The 15,181-nt window shown below is 41.9% G+C and overlaps 1 protein-coding gene across 2 annotated transcripts in view; it reads right to left on the bottom strand.

The window, feature by feature from the left end:
- Window positions 1-1,809: 1,809 nt before the first annotated feature.
- The window catches only part of MID2 (midline 2), a 128,087-nt gene continuing 114,715 nt past the window's right edge, over window positions 1,810-15,181 (bottom strand). For both annotated transcript variants that reach the window (XM_004710034.4, XM_004710035.4), the window contains exons 8-10: window positions 10,381-10,542; window positions 7,189-7,396; window positions 1,810-6,885 (exon numbers count right to left, since the gene is read on the bottom strand). In XM_004710034.4, the coding sequence (XP_004710091.1) occupies window positions 6,483-6,885; window positions 7,189-7,396; window positions 10,381-10,542 (773 nt within the window). In that variant the 3' untranslated portion in view covers window positions 1,810-6,482. The remainder of the gene's footprint in view (window positions 6,886-7,188; window positions 7,397-10,380; window positions 10,543-15,181) is intronic.

The following is a 15,181-nucleotide window of genomic DNA, read 5'->3' as shown; positions in this document are numbered from 1 at the left end:
CTTGCCTTGCCTTGTGTGCTGGCTGTGAATTTCACAGTTCTTGTATATTATAGCACTTTCCCTTATCACTGGAACTACTCTCAAAACCAAACTCACTGCCATCAAGTCAATGCTGACTCAGAGTACACCTCCCCCATACACACCGGTTGGTTTGTAAGACTGTGTTTATGGGAATAGAAAGCCCAGTCTTTCTCCCTTATTCCTGCTGGTGGTTATGACCGGCTGAACCTGCAGACCACAACCCAACATGTAAGCACTACAACTACTAGGTGGTCCATCCAGAAAACCCTCGGAAGAAAGTCGTGGCAATACTACTGACACACAGGAGGTCACCATGAGTCAAAACCGAACTTCAAAGGCACTAGGCTCCCTTATCAGTAAGGCAGTTGACCTAGATGAAAAGATAAGTAGATTGTAATTCATTCCTGCCACTATGCCTCAAAGTGAGATTGACTCAAATTTCATCTTCTGGGACTTTCACTATGGCTGGAGGAATAGCACATGATCTGTGTGGTTTCTGAGCACAACGCCAGCCCTATTGAGAGCTGGCATCTATATTTTATTTTCTTAAAAATATTACTGCTGGCCCCAAATATAGTCCCTGCAAACCTGTCATGGAATTGCCATTGGACTCTTTTTTTTTTTTTAAACATTTTATTAGGGGCTCATACAACTGTTATCCCAATCCATACACACATCAATTGTGTAAAGCGTATTTGTACATCATTTCTCAAAACATTTTCTCTCCATTTAAACCCCCGACATTAGGTCCTCATTTTTCCCCTCCCTCCCCGCTCCCCCTCCCACATGAGCCCTTGATAGTTTATAAATGGGTATTTTGTCATATCTTGCCCTGTCCGACGTCTCCCTTCATCCACTTTTTGGTTGTCTGTCCCCCAGGGAGGAGGTCACACACAGTTCCATGTAATCGGTTCCCTCTTTCCTACCCATTCTTCCTTTACCCTCCCTGTTTTGCCACTCACACCACTGGTCCTATAGGGCTCATCCGTCCTGGATTCCCTGTATTTTCAGTTCCTATCTGTACCAGTGTACCTCCTCTGGTCTAGCCAGTCTTGCAAGATAGAATTCGAGTCATGGTAGTGGGAGCGGGGAGGAAACCTTTAGGAACTAGAGGAAGGTTGTATTACTCATCATGCCATTGGACTCTTTTAAGCCTAAACATGAGACACCAAAAACATTATTTCAAGAAAGTCCTTGTTAACATTTTCTTTTGTTCAGACAGGGAGGTGGGAGACATTGGACAGGGTGTGCATTTTGCCCACCTTCTACTGGCATATTATTGATCACTAACTTATCAAGAAGCAGTTGGGGATGCCCGGTCAAGGCCGGCTGGAGTAGGATGATAAAAGTGCTTGTAAAAGTTCAGACGTTTAAGTGTGATAAATTAGGTCCAACTGCAGTGTTAAGGGATCTCCTAACCCCTCAGGAGCCTGCCACAGGCCAGGTAATTAGGAAATCAATTAACTTACTGAAGGTTCTACCCAGACCCTGACCTCAAACGATGGAATTTGTTCTTGGTCCCACCTTCTACACCAATGTGTGTAGCTGAACATGTTTCCTTGAATCTTATACCTTTGTTTCTGTAGTCTTGAATGTATTCTGCCCCTAAAAGCAAAGTCTTGTTAAGTGACTCTTACATGCCAGACTTCTTGGACAGTCTCTTCCCAGATCTCAATCTATGAAGTGAGGATAGGTTTCCTCCAAGTCAATTACCCAATTCTAGTAAGTCAGGATGATCTTCCTTTCAACCCCCCCCCCCAACTAAATCCAGTGAGAGACAACCAAGAATTCATGAATACATAGATATTTATTGACTTCATAATATAGCATTTTGAATGAGCCGGGATATTTTGTAGAGGGGTGAGACTGTAATCTGCATATGCTCAGATTTCTGTCACTAGAAGAGTCCAGAACTCCTAGTACAAACAAGGGGTTAAGCATTTGATAAAAAATAGTACAAGAGTTTAATAAATATTCCAGCCAATAGCAACAACACAGCATACATCTGAAGCTAGCAGACCAGACCCGAAAAGGCAGTTGTACCTGGTATGATGGCAGTCAATCTGGACAACCATGGCCAAATACAGCCTAATGGCTCAGAGGCTGCAAATTGGCTTTAGGAGTTGGAAATAAGGGTGGGAGTGGTTCTTGTATACAGGCCTCACATTCACCCATTCCTTGGAAGGAAGGGTATCCGTGGCACCTAGTGTGTTTTAGCTGAAAAGAAACAACGGATTTGCTACGGCCCGAAATTCACTGCATCAAAAATTACACAAGGAAATTACATGATTAAATACACATCCAGATTCAGTTCCTCTTACAAGTAACCAGAACCCCAATGTGTCATTAAACATTTCTTTTATATTCTCGAAACAGGTCTCTTTTGTATTTTTGTGCTTTCTTCATAAGACAATATACAAAGGTGGAAATAAGCATAAATCACAGATGAAAAGAATGCTTTGCTAGCAGAAAGAGTTGAATGGTAATGGATTGAGTAGAACAACAACAAAATAATTACACAGTCACATTCCCTGAAGATGTTAAGTATAGGTCCTATTTTCTATGTCCAACTTGGTTTACCAAGAAGTAATCAGTGCCTTCTTTAAAGGCCTATGGCATTACTAGAACTCTTTGAAAGCCTGAAGTTTACTGAACTATCTAAGATTCACTACATTTTTTTTCAGTCAAGCTTCACTAGTTAACCCAAATCCAGTTTAGTTTCCCATTTTAGCCAACAGTTTTGCTCGGAATCATTTTTAGCTATAACCCCACGTTTAATTCTCTATCAGAGAACACAATTTGAAAAGATGAAACATAATGGTGCCTCATCTTCAAAAAAAAATCCTAAGGTAGTAGCTTCCAGGGGATGACAAAGACCAGTATGAACATCAGAGAACAGGAAGGATCCTTGATCATTCATTCCATGAACAAGCCAGGAATTGACTGTTACAAAGAGTATGCCAGCTATTAAAAATACAACAATAACAATAAGCACGCAGTCCTTTCCATTAAAGGTATTCACAGCCCAGCAGGGAAGATGATTAATATACATTAGACTTTTGTGTGCTTCAGAATCACATGAGGAGCTCGGTAAGGAAATTCCCAGATACTCTAAGTGCGTCTGGGGAAGGGTCTAGGAATCAATGGCTTTTACACACATCAAAGCGGATTCTAATGTAGGTGGTCTGAGGATCACACTTTGATAAAAGGCTGCTATACAATGCAGTTATTACTGAGAGAAGAGATGCTCGGGGTGACATATTAGTCCCGAGTCTAGTTAAGTCAGGAGTTCGCCTGGTTGGGAGGGATAGGGGCAGGGAAAGGCAGTCAGGCCCGAGGTCAATGGGCACCAAAATAGATGGATTGGGAGACCCAAGGACATGGGAAAGGAAATTGGACAAGGGTCCTGGGTGGAGTGATATAGATTTACACCATGTTCATACTATTCCTTTAAGGACATTTCCTACTATTTACCCTGGAGTCAAGATTTGTTTTTTATCAAATCTTTGATTCAAGCCCATAAAACAGATTGCATAAATAGGTGAGTAACCTGGGTGAAAGGGTGGCAAAAGATGAAGCTGGGAAAGGAAGTAGGATTTTGAAAAGCCAAACCCACGGGAGGTCTGGCTTTCTTTCTACCTCAGTTATGAGAGCCAGTGAATTGTTTTATGAAAGGGGGAAGCATCATTTGGTTTAAGAATTTTGAGATAGTCGCTAGCAAGAAAGCCAGGTTAATTTAGAAATGAAGGGCACACATTAAGGTGAGAGAAGGGGCAAAGAGGAAATTAACATTACACTCTCACTAAGGGCTAGGTGCTGGGCTAGGCATTTTCCGTCAATCTTGTGAGGTAGGTATTATTTTGCAGAAGAGAAAACCGGCTCAGAGAAGTGAAGCGGCTTGCCATAAGCCACACCACTAACCAATGGCAGAGGCCATTGGATTCTGTTAGTCCCAAGGCGATGATCTTTCCACTACAGCAAGCTACTTACCAGCGATGTAGATTCTTACTGAGGTTGGAAATTTCCTGATTACTAGTTAGTCTTATACAACCAAAAAGCTTGCTTTGCCACTGAATCTGTATGTTTGAACTCAAACGAAACCAAACCCGGTCATCGAGTTGATGCTAATTCATGGTGACCCTGTAGGACCGAATTGTCCTTGGGGGATTCGGAAACCCTTTGCAGGCGTAGAAAGCCTGTTCTTTATCCTGCAGAATGGCTTCTGGTTAGCAGCCCGATGTGTAACCATGTTACGCACAAATAAGTCTTAATTTGGGGAGTTACATACATACTTTTTCTCTTCTACAAAATAGTAGACCCGCTGTTAGGTGCTGTCAACTCCATTCCCACTCATAGTACAACAGAACTGAAACACAGGCCTGTCAGGTGACAGCCTCACCACCAGTGTCATGCTTGAGCCCACTGGTGCAGCCACAGTGTCAAACCAGCCTGTTCTGCTGCCTCTCAACCTTACTTAGCATAATGACCTTTCCCAGGGACTGGTCCCTCCTGACGACCAAGTCTCGCCATCTTCACTTCCTCCTTCTGGCAGTCCATGGTGTTTTTTACCAACACCATAATGCAAAGGCATCAATTCCTTGACTTTTCATATACTTCGCCCAGCTTTTACATGCATACAAGGCAATTGAAAATGCCAAGGCTTGGGTCAGGCGAGCCTTAGTCCCTAAAGCATTATCTTTGTTTTTTAACACTTTAAGGAGATCTTTTGCAGCTGATCTGCTCAATGTAAACAAATACCGTGTGTGGGTGGGGGGGCGGGGGAAGGCTTTCAAAAATTGGGGGAAGATTTCCATGATTTTTGGATTCCATTTTCCCAGAAACGTTTAGAATCTCCCTTGTTTGTGCCCACCAATAGAAGTATGTGGTACTTGGGATATAGTAGTTCGTTGAATTAGTTCACCAAACTGGTGGGGAGACATTTGGACATTATTTCAAAGCTCCATGTTGGAGAGTTGTTTTAGCTACCACTTTATAATTGTACAACAGTAATATTTCTTCAAAACTCCCCCAAAGTATACTCTAGGAAGCTGACTTAGCTCCTAGAAAGGAGAAAAAATTGGTTCTCTGACTTCCTCCATCCCTGAAATGGAAATGGATAAAGAATATACCATAAAACTCTTCTCTCAACTACACTAGCGAGGACTGGGATGAAATTTTCCTCTGCTCTAGTCTTAAAGGATTGGCTATGCAAATGAGCGGTGTAAACAAGATTGCAGGAGTAATAATTCTTTAATCTATTTAAGAAAACAAAAATTGTTTCCAGGGATTTTTAAGTACATCAGACGTGTTTTATCAGAAAATAGAAAGACATTTATACGCAGTTATTGCATAAATAGCAACATTCTGAATGACTAATTAAAGCAGGATCCTAAAGAACCTCTTTATGTAACTCTTTTTTTAATGGCTAATTCTAGTAATAATGTATACTCGAAGAGTATTAAAACAGTTTCTACTCAAAATATTCTGTGAAAGAATTTTCAACAATTCAGACTGGTCTTCCTCATGAAGTAGCATCACAGAAGTTTTGTTACATATAACACTTCTATCTGGATCAATGTTCACCTATTGAGAGGACCTCTTGTGCAATCTTGATCCCCAAATCTCTTCTAATCCGTTTTAGAGCTCTTCCCATTACGTATCATGATTATATGTGTATATGGATGGGTGGGTGGGTGGATGGGTGGGTGGGTAAATAGATGGATGCATGTGTGGATGAAGTGAGAGATGTTGAAAGATCTTGATGCTCTCTTTAGGGGACAAAATGAATGTATATTTCCCTTTCAGTATATTTCTCACTCAAATGAGCAAATTAATGAGTTTATTATGTATATATAAATATAAAATGAATATATATTATTTATTCACTAAATATTATATATACATATGTTTTCATTATAATAAACCCACAATTGTAGGTTTTTATCAAAAGCTATATATAATATGTGGTCATCTGACACTGTTCAAAATTCTACTTGGCCAAATTAGCCAGAACTAGTCATGAGTCTGATCTCCTTCCCCACCTTCCCCCAACTGGCTAGCCCCCTGCCTCAGAAAAAACTTCCTACATTTTTTCACCCCAAATTACCCCAATTCCTTCCAATATCACTTATACTTACTCCTACATCACTGGAATTTGAAATTCTCCTAATTTCAAGACAGGAAAGACATTCTCTCAACTTCTTCTCCAATGGCTTTAAACCAGACTATGCAGATAACTCCCTCTGAGAAACTCAATACATTAATTCGTATACAAGTTTTAATGCACAGGAATTAAATCTAAAATATCTAGTTATTTTGGATGCTTCAAACAAACTTTATTTTGTTTCGCATAGCTCGAACACTAACTGAGGTTTAAGAGGGGCTTTAAAAAATAAAAAAAAACAAACAAAACCATCTACTGCTGAACTGGAGAGCTAGTGAATTATCTGCTCCCTGGAAACTTAATGGCAAGCTTTCATCCCCGAAACATAGGGGGATTCTTGAGGCCTGCAGTTGCATTCCTGTCGCTCGGGGTAATCAATAAAATCTGGGGCAGGCAAGCCGGCCAGGATCATTAGGGATTTGTTCCAGATTGTGAATGTTGGACAAACTGGCAGAATGAAGGTCACATCAAACGTGTGAAGATGGAGAGAGTTAGCCGGGTCATAGAAGGACAACGTGTTGTTGTCGTAGTCCAGGAGGACGCCCAGACGCTTCAGCTGCGGGGGCGCGTCCACCAGCATCTCCTTGCTGTTATGTCGCACCACGAAGTTACTATTGCAGCGAGAAAAGACCCACGAGGAAGCATTCTTGCCAATCCATTCATTCTTCGGGGCTGATTTGTAAGCAATACCGATAGCGTACCTGTGAGACAGTGGACAGAAGATACACATAATCATTCATTAATGATCCAAGTTCTGTCAGGCACCAAATAAAGTATACAACACACAGAAGAGATGTCTCTCTTTTAAACAGTTTACCTTCAGCAGCATGACTAGCACCTTTAAAAGTTGGCAATTAGAGTGAAGTAATTGACTTCCAGCTCCTAGCAGTTTTTATCACAGACCTTTTAACCTTGACTTACAAGTCATCGTGGTTGCTATGGAAATGAAGCTCCCAGCAATCTAACAAGGGAGGAAAAAGAAGAGAAAAGTAGGATCCACTCACCATGTTGAGGCGCCCATGACCACTTCCCAGTAGTGGCAGCCACTGTCAATGAAGATATTTCCGGCTGCCCCATAGCACCCTGTGCCACTAAACCTCTCTGGGGTGTGGCTCTTCTTTAAAGAGCTTTCATCTTTTTCCATCTGCAATCCGTCATTGGAGAGCTTCAACTTTTTGTGAGTCATTTTGGGGTCCAGTTTAAAGGGTTGGCCTAGTTTAAAAAAAATAGAAAAAAGAAAGCGTATGATGATGCATGGAAGAATTCAACCTTTAGAGTCCAGGAGACTCACTACCAGCGGAACCATCATCTAGTGGGCCTTCTTGGGTGAGTGTATGTTGGTGCTTATTTAGGTTATTTTAAGGAAGCGGGCATGAAGCCTTAGTTTTCAATAAAAAATAAAAACGGAAGTCAACCACCTGAACTACAGATTTGAGGACACAAAACTACAGGAATCTCCAGTCTGGCAACTCACCTACAGATGATGGATTTGCCAGCCCTTGATAATTGTATAATAGCATGAACTCTCTCTCTGTCTTCCCCCACCCTCTTGCCCCTAAACCCGCACACCCGCACTTAGTTTATTGGCTCTGTTTTTCTAGAAAACCCTGACACCACGGCAGGTGGTCATTGTTTGAGTTAAAAGAAAGTAACCGGAAATGATGAACCACTGCTGCCTGCTAACAGTAGGGGAGCAGCAGAGAGGAACTCGGCCACAGAACAAGGTTTTGCCTTCTTGCAATTGGGATGTACACAACATATCATTTAATTAGGCCATTTGGTTAAAAGAGAATTTCACATCATTAATGAGCACAGAAAACAGTTATGTTAGGATCCTGTTCAGCAGAGAACTCCTTAAAACCATATGACAGAAGCTTGGGGCCAATGGCTCGGTATGGCAATAGCTTTACTATGCAAAATGCTTATGTTAGCAGACACTGTTGGCCAGCAAGCACTCATACCCACAAAAGGAGCCCTGTTGGCATAATGGGTTATGAGTTGGGCTGCTAACCACAAGGTCAGCAGTTCAAGACCACCAGCCACTCTTTGAAAGACAGATGAAGATTTCTACTCCCATAAAGGTTAACAGTCTTGGAAACCACCAGGGCAGTTCTGCTCTGTCCTATAGGGTTGCGATGAGTCGGAATCAACTGAATGGCAGTGAGTTTGGTTGTGGAGTTTTGCTTTCATGAAAGAGGCTGGAAAAGTTAAATATGCAATTCTTCAGCCTCCTTTGCAACCGTTGATAGTTGCTGTCCAATCAATTCCAACTTGTGTGTAGAGTTGTCAAGGGGGGTTGTTTCACAAGCAGATCCCCAGGGCTACCTTTTCAGGTGCCTCTGGGGTGGGGTGGGAGTGTCCAGCCACCGACTTGTGTCACCTTTTGTACCAACCACCCTTGCCACTAGGAGAAAACAAAAACCCAAACCTGCTCCTAGTAATCCTATTCTGACTCCTGGTGACATTATAGGGGGCAGAAAACTACTCCACGGCGTTTCCAAGGCTGTGCATCTTTCTGGCAGCAGACTGCCACATCTTTCTCCTGCCCGGTATCCGGTGGGTTCAAACAGCTGATCCTTTGCTGAGCCAGCCTCGTGCTTAAACAACTGCGCTGCAGCACTCCTATCCTACTTATGGCCACTGAGTCGCTGCCAACTCAGAGTGACCCTACACTAGGCTGTGAGTCTTGACATGAGCAGATAGCCTCTTCTTTGTCCTTCAGAGTGGCTTGAACCACCAACCTTGTGGTGACCAAAAGAGGCACCAGGGCTCCTTTTCCTTGCCACACTAAAACACCAACAAACCAAACTCACTGCCATGGAGACGATTCTGACTCCTAGCGACCCTAGAAGGCAGGGTAGAACTGCCCCCATTGGTTTCTGAAACTGTAACTCTTTACAGGAGTAGAAAGCATCGTCTTTCTTCCATGGAACTGCTGGTAGTTTTGAGCGACTCGCCTTGCGATTAACAGCTCAATGCGTAACCACTATTCATGCCGCCAGGGCTCTTCCTTTGCCACCAGGGTTGATTAATGAAGTCAGACGGGGGTGGGAGAAACTTCTGGGAAGCTTCTGTCTTCCAGATAAAAGGATAACTGAAGAAAGGAGTCCCGGTGGTATAGTGGTTGCGCACTGGGCTGCAGCTCCTGGGGTGAAAGATTGAGCTTTCTACTCCTGTTTACAATTACAGCCTCAGAAACCCACAGGGCGGTCACCGAGTCAGTCCTGACTCCATGGCAGTGAGATCAGTGTAAAGTCACAGCGCTTACACACACTGCTGCGGAGAGGTCAGTGGCTGGAACCCACCACCTTCGCTCTGCAGGAACACACCTGGTAGTTTCTTCCTATCGAGATTACAGCCACGAAACTCTATGGAGCCCCTGCCCCCTGTCACGCAGGGTCTCTAGGAGTTGAATTCCGGTTGATGGCACATACTAGCAACAACCCCTTGAAAGGAAATACAATATCCAGAGATTGTAGCCATCAACTTGCAAGCACGGGGTAATAAGCCAACACGGAAGCGCCTAGGTCACTTCTCTCACCACAGAGCTGCTACATCAGCACTGAACTGCCTACCTTCAGCTTCTCGCTATGTGAGACAGAAAAAAAAAATTAAAAACACCCACAAAACAATTGGTTTACGCTACTGTTGGTTGGATTTTCTATTACTTGCAGTCAAAAGCATTCCTAATTAATACAGATTCTCTGTAGAAGAGTTGCATTAGACTCACAAATAACGCTCTTTTTACTCAACTGGTGGTGTTGGTTGGATTTGTGTTCGGCTGCTAACCACAAGGTCAGCAATTCGAAGCCACCAGCTGCTCCAAAGGAGAAAGATGAGGCTTTCTACTCTCATCAAGATTTATAGACTCGGAAACCTGTTTTATACGGTCGTTACGTGTTGGAATTGACTCGATAACGGTGAGGTTTTCTTGGGTCCCTTAAGGACAGGAATGAGGTGGGCCCTCATGAGCTATTACTGTTCACAAGCTCTAATAGCTGTTTTCTGTATATTCTTGGGTTCATAAGTCTCCCGAGGGCACTAAGAAACCCTTTCCCAAAGAACAATCTCTAGCAGAAAAACTCTCTACTCAGGGCCATTGGTCTCTTGCTGTGTATGGGGGCCAGTTCAGGGTAAGTACACTCCCCTGCACCAGGGGAAGCGGGATAGTTCTTTGTGGAATCACCACCACGTACTGTTGGTTTTCAGTCGGGTAGGTTCACTGTTACGGCTGCCTGCTTGGTTTATGGCTTTCACAATAAAGATGTATCGAGTCCCACTCTGAAGTCCGTGCACTGTATAATGGTTCTGCTTAATATTGGGCACAATCATCCAGCTATCCACTGAATTATACAGACCTGTAGAGAAAGACAAGGATGTTAACCAACACGTAATAGCAATGGGATGAACAACACACTGAAAATTCATCGTAAACCCCCAGACAAATGTGCATTTAATTTGTCTTCTGAGTCCTGGAAGACAAAATGATATCAGCCTTCCCTGTTTTGTTTGTATTCCTCCCACGAAGCTTGGCTTATGTCAGGGGCTCTTCACTTCTGGCAATTGAGTACAACCCCTAGCAAAAGTTGGGTCTCCTGGAATTTTCTGCCCAATAGCAGGGGGAATGGCCCATACAAAAATCACAGAATCATCATGTTTAGCAGTCTCTGGGTCTGTTTCACAAGTGCTCAGTAGTTAGCGAGCTGAATGGAGCAGTCATATACAGAGTAAAGAAATAGGCTGTCACAGAAATGAAAGAACGCCTCCATTTCCCTCAAATGACAAATGGGAAATGAAGAGTGAGAGAAGAAACATTGACTTGCCCAAGGCCACAAATAGTTGTAGATGGTGCTGAGAGTATAAGCCAAATAAGTGTTAATTCTAATCTAGGTTTCTCCTCACTGCACCACAATTCTCAGAGTGCACCACAAAGTTAATCTGTCTTTGCAAGGCAGTGTGGCTTTCAGGGCTTAAGACTCATCTCTCCTACCGCATCCTTACGCACTTCCCAAATTATCTAGATGGTATGACAAGCAAATCAAGGTGTCTTCTCCTCACTCTGACGCGCCTCATTGTTGCCTCTTCCTGGTGCTTACAGCAATGCTTATTTGGAGTCTTGTGATCATCTTGGAACACCCCCTATCCCTACCCCTCAAGTAGTGAAAGGGATCAGAGATCTGGGCTTCTGCTTTTGAAAGCGTTGGGACCATAAACAATGATTTATACAGAGAAAAATGCACATAATTAAAAACATGTACTTGACTAACTTTCAGTAAAAGAGGGAAAGCATTCTAGCCTGTGGCTTATCCAGCCGTCTTCTCTTCTGTTACCTGTTTTTTTGCTTTTGTTTTTTCAGTCAGGTCAGTCAAATGTGCTTTTTAACCACAATTCTACCCAAGGATGGAAAGAAAAGAGCAAGGAAAATGATTAGTGAAGTTCGTCTAGTCAAAAGTTAGGTGAGGTTGGACATTGAAAATAAAAAGCCATGAATGTTTTGTAAGAGATAAATCAAGAAGACTTTATAATTAATATCAAGGGGAGATAGAAATGTCTAACTTAAAACTAGAAGAAGAAGCATAATGGTGGGCAGACAGATATGCTAAAGGCAGCGGAAAAATTAGTGAAGCTGTCTAGTGATTCTTATGAAAGAATGGGGAACACAATTATATGATTTCTTTGATACCTGATATCTGATCACTTTGACCCCTCGTGGTCACACACCTGCCCGATATTATTGCTGAAGACAAATGGGTGCATAAGCAAATGTGGTGAAAGAAAGCTGATGGTGCCCGGCTATCAAAAGATATAGTGTTTGGGATCTTAAAGGCTTGAAGGTAAACAAGCGGCCATCTAGCTCAGATGCGAAAAAGCCCACATGGAAGAAGCACACCAGCCTGTGTGACCACGAGGTGGTTCAGGTACCAGGCATCAAAGAACAAAAAAATCATATCATTGTAAATGAGGGGAAGTGCTGAGTGGAGACCCAAACCCCTTACGGAAGGGTCTCGGGGAGGAGACAAGCCAGTCAGCATGCAGTGTAGCAGCATACAACTTCCCTCTAATTCTTAAATGCTTCCTCCTCACCACTATCATGATCCCAATTCTACCTTACAAATCTGGCTAGACCAGAGGATGTACACTTGTACAGATAGGAACCGGAAACACAGGGAATCCAGAACAGATTATCCTTTCAGGACCAGTGGTGAGAGTGGCAATACCGGACGGTGGGGGCAAGGTGGGATAGAAAGGGGAAACTGATTATAAGGATCTACAAATAACCTCCTCCCTGGGAGATGAACAACAGGAAAGTGAGTGAAGTGAGGGAGACGTTGGGCACTGTAAGACATGACAAAACAATAATTTATAAATTATCAAGTGTTCATGAGGGAGGGGAGAGCAGAGAGGGAGGGGAAAATGAGGAGCTGATACCAAGGGCTTAAGTGGAGAGCAAACGTTTTGAGAATGATGAGGGCAACACATGTACAAGTGTGCTTAACACAATAGATGGATGTATGGATTGTGATAAGAGTTGTATGAGTCCCCAATAAAATTATTTATAAAAAAAAAGAAAGGAAAGGGGCTAGAAACCATGCTTAAGGCCTTGGCTATCTGTGCACTGATGAATTGTGAACTGATGGACAGTGATTTCCAAACTGTATTGTTCATTGAAAATGGCAAATTGCCAAATGGCATATAACACATTACCCCTTTTTATAAGGAAAAAAAAGGGCCAATAAGAAAGCATACACACATTTTGGATTTATAATATAACAAGGATAAACTAAAACTAATGATGTTGGTTACCTATAAGTGGTGGGGGTGAGGGAACAGGGTTGAAGTTCTATCAATGGTAATGACATGTCTGAGTCTACTCCATTGTTTACATTTGCCTTTTGGAAACATATTGCTGTCCCACAAATCAGAAAATGAAAATGAAATGGACAAGAATGGGAACTAAAACAAATGAACCCAACTGATTTCAAATTAATAACATAATCACGTCAGAGGTGGGAGTACGGAGGGAACAGAAAAATCCTGAACTATTGTTAATAGGTTCGTTTTGTGCTGGTATGAGAAAAGCAATTCTGAACTAATTTTAGATTTATTATGGGATTGAGCAGATGAATACATGTATTAATACATGGACACAGAAGTAGTGATCAATGAATATTACATGTCTATGCATACATGTATATGTGTATACACACACAGTGAGATGTGTATATCTAGCATCCAGCTCTTTTTCTACAATCCCATTCTACCGTGAACATGAAAATAAGTAGCTACAAAAATCTAATAATTGTAAATTGGAATGTATTAATCTTGGAAAATTGGAAGTCATTAAAAATGAAAAGGAATGCATAAGGTTCAATATCCTAGGTGTTAGTGAGATAAAATTGACTGGTATTGGCTACTTTGAGTCAGAAAATCATATCGTTTGCTACACTGGGGATGATGTAATCGAGAGGAATGGCAATGCATTCATCTTCAAAAGGGACAGTTCAACGTTGATCTTGAAGTACAATGCTGTCTGTGATAGGATTGTATCTATTCTCATTTAAGGAAATCCAAATAATACAACTATTATTCAAATTATTCACCAACCAAGAAAGCTACTATTGATGAATAAAGTGAAGAGTTCTACCAACAGCTTCAGTCAGAAATTTATCTAACATGCAATCAAGGTACAATGATAATAATTAATGGTGATTGGATTGCAAAAGTTGTAAACAAAATTAATGGTGATTGGATTGCAAAAGTTGTAAACAAAAAGGAAGGAACAGTAGTTGGAAAATATGGTCTTGGTGATAGAAACAAAGCTGAAGACACGCTTGATACAATTTTGCCAGACCAATGTCTTATTCATAGCATTTTTTTCAATAACATAAATGGTGATTATATACATGGACTTCTCCAGATGGAAGACATAGAACTCAAACTGACTGTATCTGTAGGAGGAGAGTATGGAGAAGTTCAATATCAGCAGCTAAAAGTAGGTCAGGGGGTGGGCGGTAACTGTGGAATAGAATAACAATCGCTCATATGAGAATTCAGATTGAACATGAAGAAAGTTAAAACAAGTCCACAAGTGTCAAAATACCACCTGAGTCAGTATATCCCACTTAAATTTTCAGATCATCTCAAGAACAATTTTGCTGCATTGAACACTAATGACAGAAGGCCTGATGAGCTGTGGGAAGACATCAAGAATACCATCCATAAAGAAAGAAAAAAGTAATTAGAAAGACAGGAAAAAAAGAAAAGATCAAAGTGAATGTCATAAGAGACTCTGAAACTTGCTCTCGATTGTAGAGTAGCTAAAGCAAATGGAAGAAATGAAGACGTCAATGAGCTGAACAGAAAATTTCAAAGGGCAGCTTGAGAAAACAAACTTAAATATGTTAATGAAATGTGCAAAGCCCTAGAATTAGAAAGCCAAAAAGGAAAAACACACTCAGCATATCTTAAAGTGAAAAGAATTCAGGAAAAAATTTAACCCTCAAGTTGCAATGTTGAAAGACTCTATGAGCAAAATACTGACTCTAAGGAAGATGTAAAGAACACACAGTCACTGTACCATAAAGAGCTAGTTGCCATTCCATCATTTCAGGAGGTTGCATGTGAGCAAGAACCAATGGTACTTAAGGAAGAGGTTCTAGCTACATTGAAAGCAGTAGTTCACAACAAGGCTACAGGAATTGATGAAGTACCAAATGGAATGTTTCCACACACTGATGAAACATTGGAAGCACTCATTTGTGTATGCTAGGAAATTTGGAAGACAGCTACTTATCCAAGATCCATACTTTGTACCCAATCCACAGAAAAGTGGCCCAACAGACCCCGCCACACTGAGGCAAAGCACTGGGGGAGTGCAGCAGAACAGCAGGGGAGGGGAGTAGCAAGATCCCCAGGGAATGATGAGGGTGGACATTGGAGACAGGGCATGGTGCCCCAACAGGCTAGACTGGAAAACACAAGCTTTTCTTTCTTGGT

This window comes from Echinops telfairi, unplaced genomic scaffold (genome assembly GCF_000313985.2).
Source record: "Echinops telfairi isolate 266 unplaced genomic scaffold, ASM31398v2 ScPeMD7_7427;HRSCAF=8465, whole genome shotgun sequence".
In the NCBI taxonomy this organism is placed as follows: domain Eukaryota; kingdom Metazoa; phylum Chordata; class Mammalia; order Afrosoricida; family Tenrecidae; genus Echinops; species Echinops telfairi.
This window is presented reverse-complemented; position numbering and strand designations above follow the sequence as displayed.